This window comes from Physeter macrocephalus, chromosome 1 (assembly GCF_002837175.3).
Source record: "Physeter macrocephalus isolate SW-GA chromosome 1, ASM283717v5, whole genome shotgun sequence".
NCBI lineage: Eukaryota > Metazoa > Chordata > Mammalia > Artiodactyla > Physeteridae > Physeter > Physeter macrocephalus.
Genome location: NC_041214.2, coordinates 107,686,856 through 107,713,008, shown reverse-complemented (window position 1 = coordinate 107,713,008; position 26,153 = coordinate 107,686,856). Strand labels below are relative to the sequence as shown.

General features: G+C 35.9%; 1 protein-coding gene across 5 annotated transcripts in view; it reads right to left on the bottom strand.

Annotated features, from left to right (window-relative positions):
- Positions 1-26,153, bottom strand: part of CBLB (Cbl proto-oncogene B) — a 214,394-nt gene that overhangs the window by 108,561 nt on the left and 79,680 nt on the right. For 3 of the 5 annotated variants that reach the window (XM_024120157.2, XM_024120160.3, XM_024120158.3), the window contains exon 4: positions 11,917-12,063. The exons of the other annotated variants lie outside the window; for them this stretch is intronic. In XM_024120157.2, the coding sequence (XP_023975925.1) occupies positions 11,917-12,063 (147 nt within the window). The remainder of the gene's footprint in view (positions 1-11,916; positions 12,064-26,153) is intronic. 5 annotated transcript variants of the gene reach the window in all.

Genomic DNA, 26,153 nt, shown 5'->3' with positions numbered 1-26,153 from the left:
GAAAACAGGAACCTTCAGGCACTCCTCATAGGTGATTAAATTGGCAAACCATTTTGGAAAAGTCTTTGGTGGTTTCCTAAAAGCTACTAAAGCTAAAACTATGCATAAACTAGGAGCCAGCAATACCACTCCTAGATATACATACAACAGAAATGTATACATATGTTTTTTAAAATGTACAAAAAGTGTTCATAGCAGCACCACTGATAAAAATCCAAAGGAGGAAGAATCCAATGTCCATCACCAATGGAATGAATATGTAAATTGTGGTAGAGCCATACAATGGGGCAAGGAGAATGAACAACCTATGGTTATATGCAAGAACATGGATGAATTTCATAAACATAATAGTGAAAAAAGCCAGATTTTTTTCAGAGTATAATTGTATGATTTCCATTATGTATAATTTCATGATACTAGAAGTTAGGATACTGTGGGCAGGCAGTGATTTCATGGGACTTGCTGAGGGGTTGGGAGGAAGGGGGCTTCTGAACCATACATAATATACTATTAACTTATTAGGGTGGCATTTACACTGATGTGTTCACTTTATGAAAATTCCTCGTCTTACATTTATGATTTGTGTACTTTTCTGTATGCATATTAAGCTTTAATTATATACTAAACTTAAAAAAATTTGTACGTTACAATTCTAAGATTAAAAGAGAGTTAAGAAATGTGGGAACGGACAAAGCCATGTGCCGTCGTATAAACAAGGAAATTAATGTGTTTGTTGGTTGGTTTTCGGTTCTGTTGCTGTGGTACTGGTGGTGGTTGTGATGGTGGTTGTTTAAAATCTATTCTAGTTCAGGGATATAAAATGTCATCTTGACTTTAAACAAAATGAAAATCTGTTCTATCTATATTAACTCATTCCTATTTTCAATTTCATCTGAATTTTGTTCAGAAAATTCACCTTGATCAACAAAGATATGTTCAGTGGCAGTACCTTTAAGTTGCTTTTGTTCATAAGATAATAAAACATGCATAAGCTGTTTGATATGTTTTGATTTTTATTATGGATGCAAATATTAGTACTCTGATTCCTAAGTCTGTATACAGTTTGTATATAGTTATTCCTTAAATCCAATCTTTTTTTGGTAATGACTATTTGTTAATGGATACAAAAATAGATCCTTAACAAGCCATTACAGCTGTTGCTCTTCCATAAGAGAAAAACAATTGTTTTCCAGCAACCCACAGAAAGAACATATCAAAACCACTCTGGTCAAACAGCTGCCTTACAACTCATCATAGATAGGATGGTAACCACAGTTACCAAGGATATTCATGATTAGATCTAACCATTCTTCCTCATAAGTGAAAATTCCTTACTCTCATACAGCAAGATGCTGGATTATTTGTGATAGGTTTTTTTTTCTTTGTCAAAAAAGTTTATAACATTTTGTCTATAGAGTAGACAAGCATTACTTCCCTGTATAAGGGACAAGTATTCTCATTTTCACATTCTGAAACTTAAAATTTAGAATCAAACATTTTTTACAAGATTCAGAAACAAGGAAATAGATTCTTTAGTATCATCCTTGATTTTTTTCAGTAAACTCACTCATGATAGATTTGATGCTTTCTAACTTCTGGTCTCACAACCTAACTTTTGAACATAATAAACAGTAAACTTACTCTAACCAGGAAATTACTTTATACTTTGTAATTACTTTAGTAATTAATGGATATTTGCTCTTTTCTTTCTAATGACAACTGTTCTTCAGGAGATTTGCTCTGCAGGTTCAGGGATGCTTGGTAGGTTCATAATACACACAAGATACCATAGCAATATGTCTCTGATCTGCTGAGGTCAGATTAAACAAAATTAGTAAGTTATACACCCTAGAATTAGAAAGTTCTGCCACAGATCTTCCTTTTAGCATTAAGAGCCCAGCCTGTCCTACAAACAAATTAAGAAGTCTGTAATGAAAGAAAATTCCCCAGAAATCTCTCTACATAGGTCAATTATATTAACAAGCAATGGGTGAAGTCTGCTAGATATGTAAGTTAAATTAAGGCAAAAAAATATACAATTTCCAATAGTTAAAGCCTTACAGGAGAAACTATATACATACTATTGTGCATAAGTAGATCCCCCCAAATTCCTTTTTATTAAGAGAAACTACTGATGACTGCAGATAAACAAGGCAAAAACAAAGCTACAAAGAAAAACAATTAATGTCATTTCCTACTGATTATCAACATTCAGAATAAGGAAAACAGGAAGATGAAGCATTAGCAGTCTATTAATGAAAAATAAATCCTGAATATTAATTTTATGAAGCTTTATTTACTTTGCTTTTAAGTCACAAACAATTTCTCCACCAGCAGAACATGTTTCTAGAGAACTGTGAAGAATCTGAGATTCTACCCTATTTGCAAGCTAACAAGTTAGCCTATCACAGTTGCATGGATGCTGGCAGAAGATAGAGTATTTGTGGGTCAGGGCGTCAAAGCCAAAGGACTTCGTTACTCACAGGAAGCAGTGGTCAGAGTATCACCATTTTCTTGAACTTGTTCCCTGAGCTCTAATTCCAACAGCATGATGCAAAGAGAGTCAGGTGACACGTACACACACAGTGACTTTTGTAACTGGAGAGGAACGTAGGGCTTAGGGAACCCAAACATTTTATAATGGTTAGTAAGTATGCTTGTCCCTGGATATGCAGAGAAATACTATCTTTACATTACAGGGTTGTAAACAAGCACAGTCTTTGCTTCAGAAGGAGGAACTGCCTCTTTTTACCTACCAAGGTAGAAACATCCCACAGAGAAAGGAACAAACGTACTAAGGGACTAAGAACCAGGATCGTTTTGATTCCAGGGGTACATTATTAAATACTTAATAAGAAAATAATTATTTCTCTGAATATAAGAACTTCTGAGAATGGGAATATAAGTGGCTTAAAAACTGTTTTAATTAATTAAATCAAACTGATCAGCTGACTAGAACTAAGAGAGGGAGATGTGAAGTCTGCTTTTTAAAAAAACAGGGCTCTGCACTGGAGAATTTTTTAAATGATATTTTAGAAACACAATTTCTGGAAGTTTTAGTGATTGGCTTAATATCCCAAATTATTTAAAAAACATTAATGGTCTCAGGAAGTGGCAAGAAAGTATTTTCCTCATTTGGTAGAGCAGCTAAAACAAAACAAAACAAAAACCAATTACTTCTCAAGATGGGGAAGTAAAATAAGTAGCCAAAATCTGGATACAAACAGGTTAAACTTTAGAGGACAAGGTTAGAATTTTATCTTATCATTAGGGAGCTTAGAAACTTCAAAATAAGAAAAGATAGTCTCAGACTACCACCTAGATGGCTGGTTAAAATGCACCACAAGTCTTGGTGGAAGGCCAGACACCTTAATCTACCTACTTAGTGTGCAGCAAAATCCAACGCACCTATTCAGTGTACACCAAAAACTCAACACATCTATTCAGTGCAACATGTGGAGCCTATTAAGACTGGTTATAAAGGAGACTTTCAGAATGTTAAAGAGAAAATAAACTAAGTTATGAAAGCCTGTTGTACCACATCTGATGAAATCTTTTAAGTCTTTATCTAATTGATCTTTCAATACTATATTCTGATTCATCTCCCTCTTTCTTTAAATCCTATCTTCCTTTAGCAACTATAATACCACACTCCCCAGGTTTTATGCCTACTTCCCTGGTGATGCCTCCATTCCTTAAATTTCCTCTGTGCATACATCATTCATCAGAATTCTTTAAGGATCTGTCCTCTTTGTTCTCCCTGCACATTCTCCATGGTCTACATCAATCAGTCCAATGGCTTCACACAGCTTTTAGAGATTACAAACTCAGATATCTGGAGACCAGGCAGATAATGTATATGGCTAAAGAGGTCCAGGTAAGGACTGCAATCAATTGGAGGGGACACATCTAAACTGGGCAGCTGGGACCCAGGTCTAGCCAACTGTCGCCACGTCAGAGTTCATATCTAGTGTTGCCATCACTTCCAATTTCTCAATGAAATTCAATACAATATTTTTGTGTAAGAATCAATAATTTTAAAAGTTACCAACTAACTTTTTAATGTAGATACTGTCTGAGGCCAAGGAAAACATTCTACAGGCTGCCAGTCTGCAAACTCATAAATGTACTGTCAATCCTAAAATCTCTGTCTTTAATTCTATATTATTTTCCTCAAGATTGTATATCTAATGTACTAATAAATATCACCACATGGATTTGTCTGGACTCACAAAACTGAACATATGCCAAACTGAATTCATCTGACTGCCAAATCTCTTCTTCCTACTTTTCCTGTCGCAGTAAATGGTACCCAGTTGTTCAAATCACAGATTGAGGCAACACATTTGGCTCATTTTTTGTACCTCAATTATCTTAATAATCAAGTACAGTTAATTTTATCTTCATATAATTCTCAAATTCATGCACTTCTATTTATTTATTTGTTTATTTAATTTATTATTATCTTCACCTAGTTTTCTACAACAGCCTCCTACCTATCTCTCTCCTATTTCTCTCCTAATTGATCAGTTTCTAAAGTGGGAAGTGGAATGGGGGGCTGGGCAGGGCAGTCATAGACCCCGGGGGTATACAAGATGACCCTATTTAGGGTGAGAAGAAAGGACTGAAATTCTACTTGCATTTTTAATTCAATTTTTAAAATTTATATTATAATGTGTCCTTTATATTATGTATGAGAATATACATTATTTGTACAGTAATATGTATTTTATACATATGTGGGTATGTAGATGATATACATAGATAGATGATGTATGCTCAAAAAGTAGCTAGTAATAAGGTAGTAATAAGGAATATGATTGAATGGGTTTAGAAACCACTGCTCAAGTTCATTATCCATACTTCAGCAAGAGCAGCCCACCTATAATCCAAGTGTGACCACTTCCCTACTTAAAACCCATCATGGGCTCCCATTGTTCTCAGGGCTCCAAAGAACAGAGTTTTAAAAGTACAACTTTGCGGGCTTCCCTGTTGGCGCGGTGATTGAGATTCCGCCTGCCGATGCAGGGGAAACGGGTTCGTGCCCCAGTCCGGGAAGGTCCCACATGCCGCGGAGTGGCTAGGCCCGTGAGCCGTGGCCGCTGAGCCTGCGTGTCCGGAGCCTGTGCTCCGCAACGGGAGAGGCCACAGCAGTGAGAGGCCCGCGTACCACAAAAAAAAAAAAAAAGTAAAATTTTGCATATGGAAAAAGAAAGCCCAAATGGCCAAAAATGGACAGAGCTTTCAAAGCACAGTCCAAGAGAGAGAATAACAATTTTAAGTACTTTGGTCCTTGAGGCAGGGGAATTCCTATAGTGGGTCATAAACCACCACCCCATATTTAGATTCTATGTTCACTAAGGAATGTTCTGGATATGATATAGCTCCACATATAATTTACCTAACAGTGATGAGAGCATTCCCATCTGCTTGACAGTAGCATTAATCATTGTAAATTAATAAAACCACTACTCTGGATTATAGATCAGTATGTGAGCTCAGTAAAGTATGCTCAGTCTCTAAACATATGGCTCTAATGAAATCAGGTTTCAAGGCTGAGAACTAGAACCTAATTCACGGTGATTTCACTGAAGTAAATGTCACTTACTGAGGAGTTCAACGTGAAGAAAAGAAGGAAAAAGAGAACAACAACAACAAAAAAATGCCATTTATGGAACCTTGAAGTTACTCTGCATCTTTCTTTGGAAAGACAGCAGACACCATGAGAATTCCAGTCCTCTCACAGTATTCTCCCCTGTGTACTTCTTATTGACACATGTGCAACCCATACAAAATACCACCTCCTCCATGCAGCCTGAGTGTTCCTCTGATGGCTCTAGTAAATAATTCACTTACTATTTGTGACATTCCTTAAGCACTTCTGTAATGGGACAGAACTGATTTTAAATATTTATCATCTTTGTATATACTGCCCTCCCCAAATTGAATACATACTGCTTAGAGGTACAAAATTATAATTTCACATCTTATTTGCTTTTTCTGTCTTGGATCTTGTTGCAGTGAGTTGAACAAAATAGCCCTGTCATTTTATTTTCCTTATGAAATAAAGATACTTTGCTTTTTTGAAACAGGCAGTAATAAGCATTGACTAAATAACAGAAATATTAAATGGCAGTTTTTTTTGTTCTATTTCAGTTCTTTTTTTCTTTCTCTCTAGATCTCCTGCTGCACATTTTTCTTATAAAGGTTCTTCATTTCTATTGTGCATCCTTTAATTAAATATGACTAAGTTGCCTTTTCTTTGATTAGAGGGAAAACTGATCTAGCTAATATGCTAAAAAAAAAAAATGTATCTTACTCACTGCAAAGGTAAAGAAACCATTGTCCTTTGTTTCTTATTAAAAGTGAAAAGAAAACACAGGAAACCAAAAAAGGTCCCTACCACTTCCCCAGGAAATCAAAAGTAGATGTCATGAACTGAATTTTAAACAGATCGGTATTTTTTTCCCCAAGGTCAGCAGGACAGTTTCTTATATTCTACCTCACTTTTACATAGGGATATACACAATTTTAGAAAACTTTTATTAACTTTTTCTGGATTTTGCTTTTAGATTTCTAGGGACCATGGAACCTCTATCATGCAAAGTTGAATATTAATGATATTATTTGTAGAATTAATAATAAATATATTCATGGGGCTTTGAGCAAGATTAAAGGTTTAAACTGGTTAATTATTCCACAACACAGAGGGCATACACAGTGCCAGACACTGTCTTACCTGCCTGAAATGTAGGTTTTAGCTCTTTTAACCTTTGCAACAACCCTACACAGTAGGTATTCTTGTTATTACCATCCACATTCTACAGATGAAGAAACTGATGCATGAAGAAAGCACAGAGCTTGCCCCAAGTCACAAGGCTAGTAAATGTTGCGGTCAGAACCTGATCACAGATGACCCGCCTGCCAGCCTGCACTAAGCATGCCGCCCCCAGAACAAGCAAGCAAGCAAATGCTGTACACCTCCCACGTGTGCACACTCACACGCATGCCTCCGCTCCTCAGCTAATTTGAATTAAATGAGCCACAGTTCCTGAAAGTCTCCAAATGAGACACTGTGCTGATCTGCCTTGGGAAACGCAAAGATTGATTAAATAAGCCTGATTTCATGGGGCTTATAGTCTAATGGAAAGATAACTAGACAAATAACTTGAAAAATCAGTGAAAACTAATAAATATGGAGGACGAGCAAGAGCTTATGGGAGTGTAAGAACTAAAAGATCCAGTGTAATAATAAGGGCCAGAATCATGCGCAAGATGAACTTTGGGGGGTTAGTGAGAACTTTTATACCAGAGATAAAAATCTTCAAGCGGAAGGAACAATGTGGGCAAAGACATAGAAACCTGTAGCTGCTAAGGTGTCAAGAAAGAGCCAAATAATCCCACTTGCCTGAGGAACAGGACATAAGTAAAAGAAAAGAGGACTAAAATGGTAGAAAAATACATCATGAACTCAACCAATAATTACGGAGTGTCTGTTATGTATACATTACCCAAGGGACTCATCTGATAGCCATTTAAAGAATAATGTTTAAACTTTGTACTGAAAATGGAGCTAATCTATGTGAAAGCATTTGACAGAGTTTGACATATAACAACTCGAATAAATGTACCTGTTTTTACTAATTTTTGGATAAAAAGTCAACAGGAGTTTTATTTTTGAGCAGGAAAGCCCCATGTAATAAATTCATTTGATAATATAAATATATTTAAAATACAACATAAACACAAAACATGGGGTAAAGTTGAACATGTGGGAGGGTATATATTAGAACCCAGAAAAGGAGACTTCTGAACTAGACTTAAAGGAAGGGTGTCAAGATTCCGGTACTGTAGAAAAGAAAGAGGAGGGAAGAGGGGCATGCCAGGGAGAACTGTAGGAACTGATGATTAAAAAAAATCAATTTGTAGATAGTAAGTTATTGAAAATTTTGAGCAGACAACAGACATCATCCATCCACTCACCCATCCATCCAATTATTCATCCAGTCTGTTAACACTTATTAGAGCTCACATATTCCAAGAAACAGGCCAGGCTCTGAGAAATAAAAATCAAGGAAGCTTTCTAGTCTATTGGGAAATGCAAGCATGTCAGCAGTTCACTGCAGTCTAGTGTGCGAGATGTGAGCTCAGGTACTTGGAAGAATAGAGCAGGCATGCCCACCTTAGGTTAGGGTTACTGAGGAACGCCTCCAAAGTGGCAACACTGGGTAGGGTGTGACAGTGGGTAGGGTGTGGGTAAATGGTTTCCCAAGAGAAGGGTGCAGTTTAGGGAAACAAAGACAATGAGGTGTGGGAATAAAAAGCATACTAGGAAATAAGTATAGAGTATGAGGAGGTTGTTTCTTTGAGGATGAATTGAATAGAGAGATGAAGCTAGAAAAAAAAGTTCCTAAAGCTTGTCATATTAATGGGGTTATAGACTTTAACCCAGATTCAGTAATGATGCATAGAAGGGTTTCAGGCAAAAAAAAAAGAATGAAGAGTTCTGCTTTCTAGAGCTCACTGGCCTCATCAAGAAAATCAATGTGATAGGTTGTTATTAAATGTAGGGAGACCAGACAGAAAGCTGTTGCAGTAGTCCAGGGAAGAATTTGAACTTGAATATGAAACTGAAGAATAGAACTTGCAGTAAAGTAAGGATGGGAAGAAGGTGCATACAAAGATTCAGGAGTTAGAATGGTTCTTGTTGAATTATAATTTGGTTGGAAACACATGTCTAAATCTCCTCAACATCAAGAAATACTTAGTACAAGGAGCCTAGAAACTGCTACCTGACTTGCTTATTAGAAAAATGACTGTCACCCAGAGTCTAATCACATTAATGGGTCTTCTTTTAACAGTTAATAATACATTTTTTGAGCCTCATGCTTAGAAGTTTCTGGATTATAAACTTCACCCTCTAACCCAGAGTTTGGTATTGGTCTCATTTGGCAGAATTTACTTAGACACATTCACTCAAAAATGCCACTCCTTTTTTCCACATATTTCTACTATCTCCTGGTCAGCAGACTAAGAAAGCAAAAGCAGAACTCAACTATTAAAACATTCAATAACTTCTCATAAAAATCTACCAACTACAGGACTTCCCCAAATCTAACAACTACAGAACTTCCCAACCAGTTTATCCTGGCACATGATATGTTATTGATCCCCTAAGGCTCCAGACAGGCAGAACCTCTTGGCAGCTGGGCTTGGATCTTGAGCACAGGCTGGCCCTGCCATGACTTCAGAAAGGTTGAGAAGCACAGAAATGAAGCATTAGTCACATGACACCTAAAGATTTTTGTCTGCTGCCTGTTCTTTAGGTCTGAATCCTAAAATTGCCTTTAGGAGTTTTATAAAGTCCTTTGAACGATAACTATTTCCCAATTTTAACTCAATACTAATATTTTTTTTCTTACTGACAGTTCTTTTCGGGAAAAATATCACAATAATACCCCTTACATTAAAACCTGCTTTTTAAAAATCATAATCTGTTTGGCTGTTTTTAGAACTAACCACTCAACGGTTCTGTTTTTGGAAACAATAATGCATTCAAGTTTAAAGGCACCGGTTAGGTCAGAAGAAAGCATTCTCATATGCCCTCAATATGTAGATAAATAACAGGAATACTTCTGTGTGAGAACTCAGTTATGCAAAAATGCAAACTAGTATTAGAGTATAAGGAAGAGAAAAGAATTCAACCTTTTAAAAGCCTACATCATTCATTCATCCATTCATTCAATAAAATACTGTGGGGCTTCCCTGGTGGCGCAGCGGTTGAGAGTCCGCCTGCCAATGCAGGGGACATGGGTTAGTGCCCCGGTCTGGGAAGATCCCACATGCCGCGGAGCGGCTAGGCCCGTGAGCCATGGCCGCTGAGCCTGCACGTAATATAAAGATGGTTTCTCCAATGATCTAATAAAATAAGCATTAATTTTGATAACTACAGAAATATGTCTGAGTTCCAGAAAGAGCTTTACATTTGGCTCTCATCCCCAAAATTAAAATCTTAAGGACAAATTAAGAAGCCTTCTCAAGTAAGCAAAGACAGAAGACAAAGGTACAAGGGTTTAGGAGGTAGGGAGAGTGTTTAATCAGCATTTCAAGAATCCCCCATTTGATTTAGTAGTGATTTCACTCACATAGCAGTTGGACAGAAATTTCAGCCCCTTAATGGCTATGGTTATAAATAAAGGGAAGTAACGATGTCTCAAATGCATTAATTCTTTGTGGTTCGAGGTGCCGGCAAAACAAACTCCTCTCTTGAAAAACATGTGAGCAATCTTTTGTCAAAAGGTCCATTTTTTTACTGACCTTTTGACAAGCAAGCAATTTGTAACTCACCAGAATTTTCAGTTTTCAAAAAGAAATACCGCAAGCAACTTGTCTGATAGATTTTCTTAAAATTTTAAGACAGTTTATTTTGAAGGTTACCAACTCTTTGCATTAGACTCAGAGTGTTAATATATGAGCTGTAGCTTCAAGACATCCTCAGCTGTTACTCCCAGAACTCTGCGGTCCCTTTCTGCTTTCTACTATTCACAAATATTTAATCCGTACACTCCTGGCTGTTAGTCTAATTCAGATGAGGATGAACCTTTTCTTTTTTTAAGTCCTCATTTGTGAATGGATATAGGAGCATTACAAAGAGCTAGATTTCTGGAACACAGAATGTCTTGTGTTAAAGGCAATAATAGTATTTCCTCCTGTAGTGCCTAAAAATAATTAAGAATACGTTTTATTTAAGAAGTGGGAAAAAGGCTTTAACATTTTTGAAGTAAAAAAATTATGCATCTAATCAAATGTGCATTGCTCTGTGTATGTCCTAATCATGTGGTAGCTATAGATAAACACAGCACGTCATAGAGAAAAAAAAAACGGGAAACCCAACGTTACAGTTAATTCAACAGTGTCACAGGACTCAGATCACTGAAAGTGTATGCCAACATTTTACATCGTATGTCATCAGCTAATGTATAAATATAGAATTTAACTACAGGATGAAAAAAATAATCTGTGTATAAGCAATCACTCCTTAATTCTTAGCCACAGCTCTGCCTACATTCAAGGACATTCTGAGGGTGCTCTCTCATCAACGGGGACCCTTAAAAGAAACTGAAGAAACCATCTGCCGCCTGATGCTCAGTTCTTAAGCATCTTACTAAGAGATTCCTGACAAAAGTTTTGCACGTTTTATTTAAGTTATGCAGACTTCAGATATTTAATTCCTATTATTTCCCAAGCTCACCTGGGTTTGTGTCTGGATAGGAAATACCTAAGGAAAACATCTTTAGCTATTTTTGTGAGATAATGCAACTCTGTGATAACATTATCCTCATTTCTGTATCTTGTTTACACGTGCATACTTTCTATGCAATGACACAGAGAAAACCTGAATGCCAGTGCTGAGGGCTTTTCCCACTTCAATTTCAGATCTTCGTCAAGCTTATACTCTACCTCCTAGTATAGAAAGCAATCTCCAATGCCTGCAGTCCTGAAGTAAGTGTCCCCCCTCTGGATTGTCAGAACAATTTATTTAGGCCAATTTTTAAAGTGTCTTTCCCTTTCTGACTTTTATTTTCTATATGTGTTTTATGTGTACACTAAGTTATAAAAAGTTATGAGCTTCTCATGTATACTCTGTCTTACATACATCTGCTTCTTCGAGCTAACTATTTAACTCAATGGGTGCTCACCAAATAAATAAATGTCATATAATATTTACTTGGTAACAACAAAATTATTCAGTTACTGAGGTATACTTTTGGTGGCTAAATAGAAAAAAATAGCAATCAAAACACTTATCAAAAACACTGCAGTATATTCTCAAAATACTCAGGTAAAATCTACACCATATGGAACTGGAGGCAGGTCTAAGTCATTCTTCAAACATGGATCCAAATTTGTACTTACTTGTCTCCAAAAAACTTTCTCCAGAATTCAGCAGCATCTGCTTTCGTGATACGAAAGTTATCTCCCTGGAATTGCCCATTGGGAAAGATTGCTTTGATTTCTGCCAACATGTGACTGAAGATAAGGGATAGTTTTGTAAGATTTCGTCTGTAGATACAAACAGGGAAAAATGAAGGAAAAAGTAAATATATAGGCATGTAAGATTTAATGGGAATGTATTATGAAAAATGAAATTATCAACCTAGGTCAACTCAATAAAGCCCTTAAAAACAATGTTCATAAAAACTGTACATTTAAATTCCTAACAGGGATTCTATTAGTCATCCATGTATTCATTTAATGTAAACATGAACAAGATGAATTACATGAGGTTCAATGGGAGAGACGGACACCTAAAAAACTCATAATCAAATATAAATGTTAAACAAAAAAGACAGAGTGATTATTTCTACACGGGGAATAAGGAAAGATGTGTCATTTAAGGCGAATCTAGAAAGATAAGCAGTTGTTCAACAGATGAAAGACAGAGTGGAGGTTAGGAATAGAACTGTTTGGATAATATCTGGATTTAGCACGGCTAGAGAAGAGTAGAAAGACAGTGGAGGAAACGGCTTGAGACAAGATGAGAAAGTTTGGCTGGGACATGACAAAAAGAGGCATCTGAACCAATGAACAAAGTTTTTGTCAAATACACTTGCCACTTCTATCTAAAAATCAGAGTTTCTGATAAGTCTCAGATATGTGCATATTTTAGAAGCTCCCTGGGTAATTCTAATGTAGTCCATAAAAAGCTACTGCGATAAGGAATGGGAAGCCAAAATGGACTAAAAAGTTTAAGGAAATGATCAAATCTCTGTTTTAGAAAGAAAAAGTTATGGTAGTATGAAAACAATGGTTTGGAAGGGAGGGAAATGTAGGTGTTGTCTCTATTCTAATTTCCATGTTAAGTTCTAGGAATTCTGACATGATTTAGAACAAGCTTCAAACCGTGACTAATACTTTAACAGTATCATCTACATTCCTTCTTAGCTCTTCATAAGTTTACAACATTAATTATGTTAATCAGCCCAAAACTGTTAGTGCTAGACAGTAAGAAAGCAATTGAAAGATAAAATACTACAGAACTTTTCAGTTTTGAGCTGACCTTGCCTCCTTATATTCCTGCTTACTCAGAATCACCAGAACACAGCAGGCACATATCTACTATCGTTCCATTTTGAAGCTTTAACTGCTTTGTGTGTGTGTTGAGGGGTCAGGGCTGGGGGTGGGGAGGAGGCACTTGCATTAGCGCTCAAAGTAAATACAGAGGAAAACTAAAGAAAGCCATCAAATCTGCAATGCATATAACACCATACAATGTTTCAGCAGGACTTTGACACTGAAAGTTGTGTTTATTTGCCTTTTTTTTTTTACTCATGTATCTGTGTTTAATGATTCTCAAATAACAAGCAAAAAAACATGTTAGGTACCAAAAAAGATCATAAAACATGCACCTCTCCATAAAGTCACTGAAAGGAAACATGTAACTTCCTATATTATATGAATATGTAATAAATAAGGTACTTGTGATAAAAAGTGGGAAAAACAGGAATGAACAGAAAGCAATAAAGTATAAAGTAATTGACATCTCAAAAAATTCATCTCTATTGGAAAACCAAAAAGTCCCAATTTCCATAACCTTTATTATCCATGAGAAGATTTATGGGAAAGAAGGGTCAGAACTTAGGCCTTATTTTAGTGCTTGATTGGCAACAACAAACAATCTGCAAAATCATTACGGTTAGGTTATGCAAAATGTTTCATCATCTTCTTAGATTCAGCCACACTTCTGCACAACATAGCCTAATTCCAAGGTAAAACTTCTTTAATTAGTTGAATCTTTGATCTTCTCATTTATGTCAATACATCCTCATTTAGGTGATGGTACATTTAAGAAATCCAGTCTTAGGAAATGAAAAGTCAACTGATGAACTATATCCAAGGAAAGAATTGCAGCCAATACAAACCGCAACTGACTTTTGAAATTTGAGTTTAAGGAAAAACATAAAGTCACTTTTGAAAATCTGCAACGAATTTTTTCTATAATTAGGCAAACGAGTTAATTTTCTACCAAACTTCCAATTGATACATACAGAAGAAAAAAGAAAAATCAAGATGGCTGTAATTAGGGAAAACCAACTGTTCCTTATTTTCTGAATTGGTTGCTCTCCATCCCCTTGTTTCTCTGTTCTTTAATCATATCCAAATGTTTTTCATTTTTATTTGTTAGATCTAAAGCCTGAAGCACCATACCAGTGATTACGCATCTTGGATTTTTGATCCACTGGCTATGTAGGCACTAAACTTTAAAACAGAAATAGTAACATTATATCTTTATAATTTACAGTCTAGAAGCTCTAATAATCACTATATAACTAACCACTGTTAAATTATAAACTGTGTGTATAGTCCAATTTTCTTGTTCCTACAAACAGATCACCACATTTTTATTCGATTTTTTGCATAAACTAAGGCAAATGAAAAGATCTATTTTGCCTTTAGTCTTTAAAGAAACACAAATTCAAGTTGTTAAAAACATGTGAATGCAACAGTTTTGTGTCTTTATTTTTCACATATACCAGAACGCATATTTATATTTATTTTATATCTAAATTTTAAAAACACACACCATACATATGTAAATGATTATTTTGGAAACCCTTTACCTGAAATATCGATTTACAGAGGTTGCAATCCACACCAAGAAATGAAAAGAACTTATAGCTAATTCTATTATCTGATGTCATTTAAATTTACTGTCATAGCAAATAGGTTTGTTTTTTATATGACTGTGTGGGAGTTTTTCGTTTACTATATTTTGCTTTACATTAAGCTTTAGTTCCCCACCCCACTCTGCACTCTTAGATACCCATTTTAAAAATAAATAACCTCCAATTTTGAAAATAAAATACAAGGATACAGTCATCTCTAATCAGCTAGACATAGAGGGAAGAAAGGCAACAACTCCACATCTTCTTTGTAGATGAATTTTTTTCCTATCATGATATTTTTCCATACTTTGCCAATTTTCCCTAAGCCCACCTGATTGCCGCTCATCATAAGACCAAAAACGATGACTGCTTAATAAAGGATTTGAAGGATCCTAATTAAGATATGTATCTATTAGTAAATGCCCCTACCCCAGAACAACTAAGGAAATAAAATTTACCTACAAAGACTCAGTAACCTTAAACGTAACTTTAATTTACAAGAAATTTTGCAATACTTTCACTTTCAATAAAGGGATACTTTTTTTTGACTAATTACTACATTATCTCCCATTAACCATCAAAAGCTAAGCCATTTTAAAAATTTGTTTTGTGTGAGATTTTGTTTATAAGAAATAATTTTGGAGTAAAAGTATTCTGATACACCAGGTAAGCAAAAAGTAGCTTCTAGATGTCAATACTGGGTAAACCAGTAAAGATGTTAATATATAAAGGAGCCTTGAGAAGGGGGAGGCAGAGAGGAGCAAAGACAAAGGAGAGGGAGAAGATGAGAGGAAAACTATCTACATTTTTTTTAAAAAGTGTAATAAATGCATCAGCAATGTCAAGAATATCACCTAAGAAGCAAGGTGCCACTTTTATCCTGAATTTGATCACCTAAAACTGTCCTTCTTTAAAACAGTATGAAGCAATTTCTCCAAAATTCAAGTTACATTACTGCACAGAATATGAGGTCGGAATGATGGAGCATCACTCTTTACTAATAAGTCTTAGTAGCTTAAGTGGCTATAGCCAACATCATCAGGAGGCTGAAGGTATACAAGATTTGACGTAGGATGATGCAATCCTACGCTTAATAAATTTATCACATAGTAGGGGAGAAAAAGACATGACTACATTATTATCATACAGTATAGTGGGGGCAATGCACCAACGATAGCCATCTTGAGATGAGGAATTTGAAAAATGAATAAAAAATACATCAAGACTTGATTAGTAGCCTCCACTAAAAGTAGGAGACACACAAAGAGAATAATCTAATTAGATCGTATGTAGTCCTTGACTTTTCTCAATTCAAGAAACAGTTGTGTCATAAATCAAGGAGGTATTAAAGCTTTAAATGCTGAATTAGTGAAAAACTTTAAATGACACTTCATATCAGTGAGTTCCAAAGTTTCTGAGAATGTACTGCTTCTGGTAGAAGAAATGGGAGCCCATTTTTTTTATCCAAAAACTATTAATAATTCCATTTTTACATTTAAAAGCTAGAGCATGTGCTTCTTAATCTTTACAAGGTGGAACAAATTCAACGTAAAGAGAAAGGCAGGACACAAAGAATATAAACAGTGGCACTGAAAATGAGACTCACGTCCAGTTAAAGAGCAATTACCATTCACTCTATTTCTGATGTAGTGCCTTCCAAGATGGGTTTAGGGCGTTACTTCACACTGTTTTTGACCTTGGGAACATTTTGATTCCTAAGAAAGTGAGGATACTAGGCTGATGCAAGCCTTGCCTTTCATTTCTCCCTCTTGGGAATAGAGACTATTATTAAGATGACTCCTGAGTGTCTTAAATAAAACTGAATCTTATCCATTCTCTTGCCTAAGTGCTTTAAAGTTTTCCACACATCTAAGGGGAATACGAGGCAGATTTTTTTTTCAACTGAACTATAGTTGATTTACAATATTGTGTTAGTTTCTGGTGTACAGCAAACTGATTCAGTTATATATATATATACACATATTCTTTCTCATACTCTTTTCCATTATGGTTTATGACAGGATATTGAATCTAGTTCCCTGTGCTATATATACAGTAGGACCTTGTTGTTCATCTATTTTATATATGGTAGCTCGTATATGCTAATCCCAAACTCTAGTTTATCCCTCCCCAACCCCTTTTCCCCTTTGGTAACCGTAAGTTTGTTTTCTATGTCTGTGAGTCTGTTTCTGTTTCGTAAATAAGTTCATTTGTGCCATATTTTAGATTCCACATATAAGTGATATCATACGGTATTTGTTTTTCTCTGACTTACTTCACTTAGTATGATAATTTCTAGGTCCATCCATGCTGCTGCAAATAGCATTGTTTCATTCCTTTCTATGGCTGAGTAGTATTCCATTGTGTATATATACCAGATCTTCTTTATCCCTTCATCTGTTGATGGACATTTAGGTTGCTTCCATGTCTTGGCTATTGTAAATAGTGTTGCAATGAACACTGGGATACATGTATCTTTTCAAATTATGGTTTTCTCCGGATATATGCCCAGGAGTGGGATTGCTGGATCATATGGCAACTCTATTTTTAGTTTTTTAAGGAACCTCCATACTATTTTCCATAGTGACTGCACCAATTTACAAGGAATACGAAGCAGATCTTAAAAGTCCAAATCCCAATGAAGACTCAGAGTCTACCCCAAGTCATAAGAGAAGTAAAGTGTGAATAGAAACGTTCTAACCTGAGACACAGGCAGTAGGACAATTTTTTAAGCTGCTCCATGTTACTCCATTGAACTGCTCACTTTAAAAGAATTTAGCAAACTATGTCAGTCCAAAAGTTGCACTAAAATAAGTAACCAAGGAAGGTCTTTTTCCTTTCTTAAAGGACAAATCATCCACCACTAACAAGGCTAGGGAGACCAAGTGCAAAATTGTGGCTGGGAAAGATGAACCCTGGGCATCCTTTGATCTCTGCAGTATACTCTCAAACGTGTTGTCCACAGCGGTCTATTAAGAGCAGCAGGCCATCTTACAAAATAAAAATGATGCACTCAGGGTAAATAAATTTGCTTTCTAAAATAAACAGTTTTGAATGGACAATTTACAAATGCCTTACCTAAACACAACTAAAACATGAAATATTCCTATCACATTCAAATGTAATATCCTTTGACAAGTTCCCAGAAGATATTCAAAAGATATTCTGCCTAATTCTTTAACTGTTGTGTATTAAAGAGATTGGCCCTGAAATTTGATAGTACATATTGGGTTCATATCCTTACTCTGCTGGTAGTCTTGAACAAGTTACTAAACCTCTCTCTCTGAATCAGTTTCCTCATCTCTAAAAGTTTTAAATAGAAATGCCTGTCTCACTAAGTTGTTGTGAGGAATAAATAAGATATGAAGGTAAGAGACGAACACAACTAATTTTTAAAACTCTCAATAAATAAGAGTTATTATTAACTCCACCTGCCACCTCTGTTTAAAAGTATAAATATCCTAGTAGTCTTTCTTTGTTTCCCCATATAATACTATTGTTACTTAAACTGATGGCCATCTTTTTTTTTTTTTTTTTTTTGCGGTACGCGGGCCTCTCACTGTTGTGGCCTCTCCCGTGGCGGAGCGCAGGCTCCTGACGCGCAGGCCCAGCGGCCATGGCTCACGGGCCCAGCCGCTCCGCGGCATGTGGGATCCTCCCGGACCGGGGCACGAACCCGCGTCCCCTGCATCGGCAGGTGGACTCTCAACCACTGCGCCACCAGGGAAGCCCTGATGGCCATCTTAAGGCCATCATTCTCACCTTATTAAGATCACCAATTGTCATGATGGCTTCTTATAATTCCACAGCAAACAATGGGCGAATATTTGATTAATCCATTCATTTATTCTGCATATCCTGACTGAGTGTCTACTAGACTATGTCTAGGTAGGCACTGATGATACAAAGGTGAAGATGACACAATTCTACTCTTAATGAATTTAAGGGGCTTAGGAATTGCCAAAAGTATAGAACAACATAGTGGGAACAAAACTGAGATAGAAGCAGAACAAAGGTGGTAATCAGTGAGAGAGACAGAGGAGTCTACAATTTTGGGGGTGATGGATGCAGTTCTGACCAGAATATGGCCCTGCAATGGGTAGGAACAGTACGGTGAAGATGAATTAGGCTAGGAATTAGAAAACTCCAAGGGTGAATGGGGTCCTTCATGTGGATTTTGAAATTTCCTACGATTATGACAGCAGTTTGGATGAAGAAAAGGACTACAATAAGCCTTATCTCAGTACATTCAATAAAACTTCCCAAATAATCTTTTTAAATGTTAGCTATTTAAACTTTGCAGCAATGCAAAGTAGGATTATCCCTTTGATGATTTCAACAAATAATTTTATATGGAAAATTTATTATGAGAAACTACGACAGTATGATATGATCACTCGTACTTTCATCTGGTTTAAAAGTTTAACAATATCTACTTCAATAAAGAAAACACTTTTGTCTTCAGTGTTGGACTTCTTTTGATTTTTAAACCTAATCTGTAACAAGTATCCTTTCATAAAATAAACCCTAAAAATGTAGACCAGTCTATTACTTGAGAGAGAAAAGAAAAAACTATTCCTGCATTCCTATTTAAGATAAAATATCAATACAATAAAAATTCTGCGAACCATGTGGAAAGTTGCCATTGCAATGATTCAAATAGAAGCAGCCAGAAGTAATCATAGTAGAACTTTGTTTTCTTTGAGTTTCTTTGATAGGTTCTTTTTCAAAAGAAAAAGAAACACTGGAAGTTTAAACTATACTTCTATGACCTGGGGTACTTTGATAAAAGAAGAGTCTCATCATCAAATAGACAAACTTGACCCTGAAACAATTTTTTTTAATCTAGATTCATTTTTGTTCTTTGCAATTCCCAGTAGATCGCCATAAGAAAAATTACAGTGAAGTAGCAATCTGAATTACGTCAATTAAGTCAGTACTTATTGCTTCTAATGAAAATTCTTAATTATTTTTACTTGCTACATTCCCTAGCCCACTATTTTTATTTTTTGTCACATTTACACTTCAGAGATAGCTTTTACTTCTACTCATTAGAATATAGTTCAAATTTTTCCTACAATATTTTCTTCGAGGATTTCTCCTGTGCATGGGACCAAGCTACCTTCCACCATTTCTCACATCACTTCTCTGTTCTCTCCTCGAGCATTTGAATGGCCTCCTGCTCTTCCTGACCTCTCCTGCTCTTAACCTCAGGTTAAGCCATATCTTCCTCCTTACTGATTCAAAGTTCCAATATCTCAGCCTGTTGAACTTTCACCTGCACCAGTTTTATGTCAAAGTACAGCCACGGTATCTTTTCCATCCATCCCCCTTCCTGGATGTCATCTATCAGGCTATTAAATGCCACCACTTCACATTACCTGCCGCGGCAGGAAGTTCTCTCTGAAGAGTACCACAGCTATTGTATAAACATGTTGCACTTCAGCTCAATCAGGGCAAAAGTCTTTGTTGGGGAAGAAGTCTTATTATACCTGTAACAGCTTCTTACACATAATAGATACCCAATAAATGTTAAAGTCAATGACCATGAAAATATTTAAAGAATAAATACATAAGAATTTCCTGACCCAAACAGTGCTAATGAACAGATCGATAGGAGCAGTACATAAAAACAGTTTACAGAAACACTACATAGTGAGGCATCAACTTTCCAAACTCTGATGAAAAGAAATTTTACCAAAAGCTGCTTTAAGAGAGAAGTAAAAATCTAGTGTTTGACTCTAAATAAGAAAAAACAAAAATCTTTGCTCTGTGAGTTGTAGTATCTTTTCTCTCCCTATCTATTTTTTCTTTGTTAATTGCAAAATATAACAACAGCAATGAAAGGAAATTAATGCTGTATGCCCCGTGTGAAGTTTCCAGAATCTCAGTAAACTGAACACATTTGTCATACTTTCTGAGGAAGCATAAACATAGTTTCCATCACATTATCTGTTCCCTGACAGTTACTTCCTCCTTTTGACTCTGGAAATTTTCCTCATTGATACCTTTGTCCCACTTCAACCCTGCTCCCCAGGAATGGAACAAGTGAAAAACAAATGAACCACAGAGCAAAGAGATAGCTCATCTCTCTGGTGCTCATGTTCTGCATTACTGACAAGACAACTAAAATCATGACATTTATTCCACCTCTTCCCTGGGGTTAAAATTACTTTATTCAAACGGTTGAGGCAAATATAAAAATAAACATAATTTGGCCAAGCAATTCTCATTTATTTTTGGTATAATTGACATGGATACCACATTATAACATAGAGTGTGTGTGTGTGTGTGGATGCATGCACACACACAAACATGCTCAATAAAAGTGTGAAGTGAAAAAGGCAAGACAATAAATAATATGCCCAGTACTGTCTTAGTTCTATTAAAAAGCTAAATATCACACTACAGACAAATAGAAAACAAATATAGGATATACACAAAAAGACATAAACAGTAGTAATCTCTGGATAGTTTATAAATGGTTTTTCTATTTTTTTCTTTAAATATTCCTATTTTCAAAAATATTATTGACAAGCCATCATACTGACCTTCTCAGGCAAACCTGCAATGTGCCTGAAGGAGAGAGAGTGACTAGATTTCCACATCCACTGCAACAACCTATCCTCTGACAGGCCCCAGTGGCACCCAGGTTCCCAAGCTTGGCTTTCAAGTCCAGAAGGCATTTCTGGTGTAGCACCCGCAGTCACCACAAACCTTTTACTTGACCACTGAGTCCCAATTTTCTATAAAGTATTAGCCCTTCCACCATAGAACATTCACTGATGGCACACAGTATAATTTCACTTTTTTAGGATATAAAGCAGGGAAAACAAAGGTCAAAGAGTCCAGTAACTGATAAACTGAATGAGGAATCATCTCATTCTGCTTACACCTCATTATCCTTAAAGCTATTTGGTGACATTATCTCCTACCTTTACAATAATCTCCTAAAAAAAAAAAAACTCAACAAACCACAATTCAAGTTGAATTATTTTTAGGAACAAGAAGGTCCCTGATAGTTATTATAGATAAATTAGCACATCACATATATTCTTTGTCATACAACAGCATAAAAGAAATGTATAGTGACATATGACCAGAGTAACCCACATTTTCCCTTCAGCATACCAGATACAGATATGACATATGATAATGGTTCAAGACAAGTGGGCTAATTTAGATGTCTGCAGCCTCAGAAAGAAATGCTAGGGTTTTTTAAGCAGTAAAGACTGACTTACTTTTCTTTCAAAATTGGGATTTTTTTTTTTCTTTCAAAATGAAAAAAAGGTAAAATAATCATAAGAAAACATGGCTGTAATAGTTGTTAGCAGTACAATTTCCCTGGCCCACTAGAAACTTCTTAAACTTTCTGAATGTAGCAACAACAGGTATATTTTTTAAATTTGAAAAAAGGTCTAAGATTTTCTTAAACTGGCTAAAGTTAAACTGGATGTAGCTTATTCTGTAGCCGAGTGGTGGCGGCAGGACCTTGTAGACAATTGGTTTCTACATTTCCAATATCAAGCCTCATGAAGGAAGTACTGGGATATGGTGGAGGAAAGCATGGCGCTGGGAGAACAGGGGTCTAGACACAGCTCTGCCTGTCTCATTACTCCATGATAAGAAAAGAGCCAAAAGATTCTCTTATCCAAAGGTTTGTCCTCTATAAAATGAGGAGACTGTGGGTACATAATTTGAGGTCCCATAACAGTCCATGAGGCTGTCATCACTTTTATTTCTGGCTGGTAGGAGGTGACTAGACAGCTTAGGCACTAGAAAGCCCATATGCTTTAGGCAAAAATTATGAATCCATTTCACAACCTAAAAATCAATACGAAGTACAAGGTGCTATAAAATATTTTCAGTGTACAGACTTTCCTCCATATACCTCAATCTGAGACTGCAGAAATCCTAAAGTCAGGATAGAAAAATCTAACATTGAAAATTGAAATTATAGTAAGTATAAAAATTCATTAGTATATTTGGAAGCCTTAATTTTTGTTTATTACCATATAGGCATCTCTGACTTTTTCTTTCCTTTTCAACAAAGGAAAATCCCTGAATAACACTGTCTTTCAAATCAAAACCACAAAGCAGCAGAAATAACAAAAAAATAATAAAAGGCAAATTTAAAACTCTGTTTTTCATGCTAATGAAAAGTAAACACTAGAACATATGAAAAACGTAGACTACTAAAGGAGAGTATGCTCAGTGGGAAATTTATGGTTTAAAAAGTTGATTTTATTTATTTGTCCTTGGTAAGGAAATGTGCTAATAGCAAGCATAGGACATTATCATATCTAAGAATTTTAACTTTCATCTCAACTGAGAGTTTAGAAATATCTTAATTTAGGGAGACTGTAATGTTTACCACATGATGGCTGATCAATAACATGAATCAAATCCCTTTACTATTTTAGTCTGATTGCAAATGAAATAAGCCACACATCAATAAAACCACCCTTAGACACTGGCTTTGGAGTAGAAAGACCAACATATCTAATCTGCCCACACCCTGAAGCCCAAATATTTCAAGTTAAAACTCCAGCTCTAGAGTCAAATTAATCTAAACTTGAGCTTAAACCACTTAGTAACTGAATGACTTTGGGTACTAAGTTACCCTCTAAGTCGTAGTTCCCTCATCTCCAAAACATGAATTACAACAGTACTTAAAGAATTCGTGGAGGATTACAGATGGTCAAAAATTCTTTGCCACTCTTCCCATCATGCAGTGGAGTCTATTCCCCCTCCCCTTCTACCTGGGCTAGGCTGTGCGTTGCTTTGACCAGTAGAATGTGGTAGAAATTATACCGAGTAAATTCTGAGGCTAGGCCCTAAGAGATCTGTGATTTCTGCCTTTGCATCTTGGAAAATGATCTTGGAATTTAGTGGTCATGCTGTGAGGAAGCCCAAGCAGTCATGTAGAAAGGCCCTAGTGAGTCCCCAGCTGCAAGGAAGCAACAAGCGCTAGGCATGCGAGGGAGGCCCAACACCCCAGCCAACACAACATAAAATAGAAGCCAATCCACAAAATCATAACAAATAATAGTTGTTAGTAAATTAAGCCTCTAAGTTTTATGTGGTTTAATACACAGCAGTAAATAATTGGCTTAGGAAATTGACACACAGCAAGCATTTGATAAATTTTTATCATTATTACTAGTATTATTAGTGCTACTAGCTTACTATTATTATCATTATTGTCATCAATAGTAGCAGTTGAAAGTCCAGGGCCCTCTTCTCTCTCAATATGAATAAGTAAATAACTTATGGATAAAGGATCAAACACTATTTAAAACTAGTCTTCCTACTTAAAGCATTTTTACACTGGAAATTATAAAATTTACATCTTCTGTATTTGCTCTGCTACTAAAACAAACTAACCAAAAGAGGTTTTTAGAAGAAATCTGGACTATACTAACTGGAAAGTAGTCTAATTCAGATTTGCATCAGAAGCAATTTAATTTCCAAAACACACTTATTTAGATAAGCATACAATGAACTGAACTGTGAAAATACCATTAGGTTAATCCACCGAGAAATGCAAATCAAAACTACAATGAGATATCACCGCACACCAGTCAGAATGGCCATCATCAAAAAATCTACAAGCAATAAATGCTGGAGAGGGTGTGGAAAAAAGGGAACCTTCTTGCACTGTTGGTGGGAATGTAAATTGATACAACCACTATGGAGAACAGTATGGAGGATCCTTAAAAAACTAAAAATAGAACTACCATATGACCCAGCAATCCCACTACTGGGCATATACCCTGAGAAAACCATAATTCAAAAAAAGTCATATACCACAATGTTCATCGCAGCACTATTTACAATAACCAAGACATGGAAGCAACCTAAGTGTCCATCAACAGATGACTGGATAAAGATGTGGCACATATTACAATGGAATATTACTCAGCCATAAAAAGAAACTAAATTGATTATTTGCAGTGAGGTGGATGGACCTAGAGACTGTCATACAGGGTGAAGTAAGTCAGAAAGAGAAAAATACCGTATGTTAACACATATACATATGGAATCTTAAAAAAAAAAAAAAAGGTTCTGAAGAACCTAGGGGCAGGACAGGAATAAAGACGCAGACATAGAGAATGGACTTGAGGACACGGGGACAAGGAAGTGTAAGCTGGGACAAAGTGAGAGAGTAGCATTGACATATACACACTACAAAATGTAAAACAGCTAGTGTGAAGCAGCTGCATAGCACAGGGAGATCAGCTTGGTGCTTTGTGTCCCCCTAGAGGGGTAGGATAGGAAGGGTGGGAGGGACACACAAGAGGGAGGGGATATGGGGATGTATGTATACGTACAGCTGATTCACTTTGTTATACAGCAGAAACTAACACACCATTGTAAAGCAAATAAAGATGTTTAAAAAAGATATTTTTTTTAAAAATCCACTGATTTATACCGACAACAGACTTAATTTCTACAAGTCTTAAATGCTCAAAGGTAGAGAATACCCTTAATATTATATGTGCATAAAATGTAAGCAAAGACCTAAAATGTTTATAGACTGTATAGCAGGCTTTAAATTGAGCTGCCATTTAAATCACATTTTCTAAATACGACTTAACATAACTAGATATGAAATATGTCTAGATAAGAAATCATCCTGGATTTTGGCTTGTCTAGTTCTATTCACTGAGGACTCTGTTTAAAAGTCAATTGCTTTGGGTAGTACAGTATTTTCACAATATTAATTCTTTCAATCCAAGAACATGGTATATTTCTCCACCTGTTTAGGTCATCTTTGATTTCTTTCATCAGTGTTTTACGGTTTTCTGAGTAAAAGTCTTTTGCCTCCTTAGGCAGGTTTATTCCTAGGCATTTTATTCTTTTTGTTGTAATGGTAAATGGGAGTGTTTCCTTAATTTTTTTTTCTGATTTTTTGTTGTTGCTGTCTAGGAATGCCAGAGATTTAGATGCATTAATTTTGTATCCTGCAACCTTACTAAATTCACTGATTAGTTCTAGTAGTTTTCTGGTTGCATCTTTAGGATTTTCTATATACAGTATCATGTCATCTGCAAACAGTGACAGTTTTACTTCTTTTCCAATTTGTATTCCTTTTATTTCTTTTTCTTCTCTGACTGCCATGGCTAAGACTTCCAAAACTATGCAGAATAAGAATGGCAAGAGTGGACATCCTTGTCTTGTTCCTGATCTTAGTGGAAATGCTTTCAGTTTTTCACCACTTGAGTATGATGCTTGCTGTGGGTTTGTCACATAAGGCCTTTATTATGTTGAAGTAGGTTCCCTCTACACCCATTTTCTGGAGAGGTTTTATCATAAATGGGTGTTGAATTTTGTCAAAAGCTATTTCTGCATCTATTGAGATGATCATATGGTTTTTATTCCTTAATTTGTTAATGTGGTGTATCACATTGATTGATTTGCATATATTGAAGAATCCTTGCATCCCTGGGATAAATTCCACTTGATCATGGTGTATGATCCTTT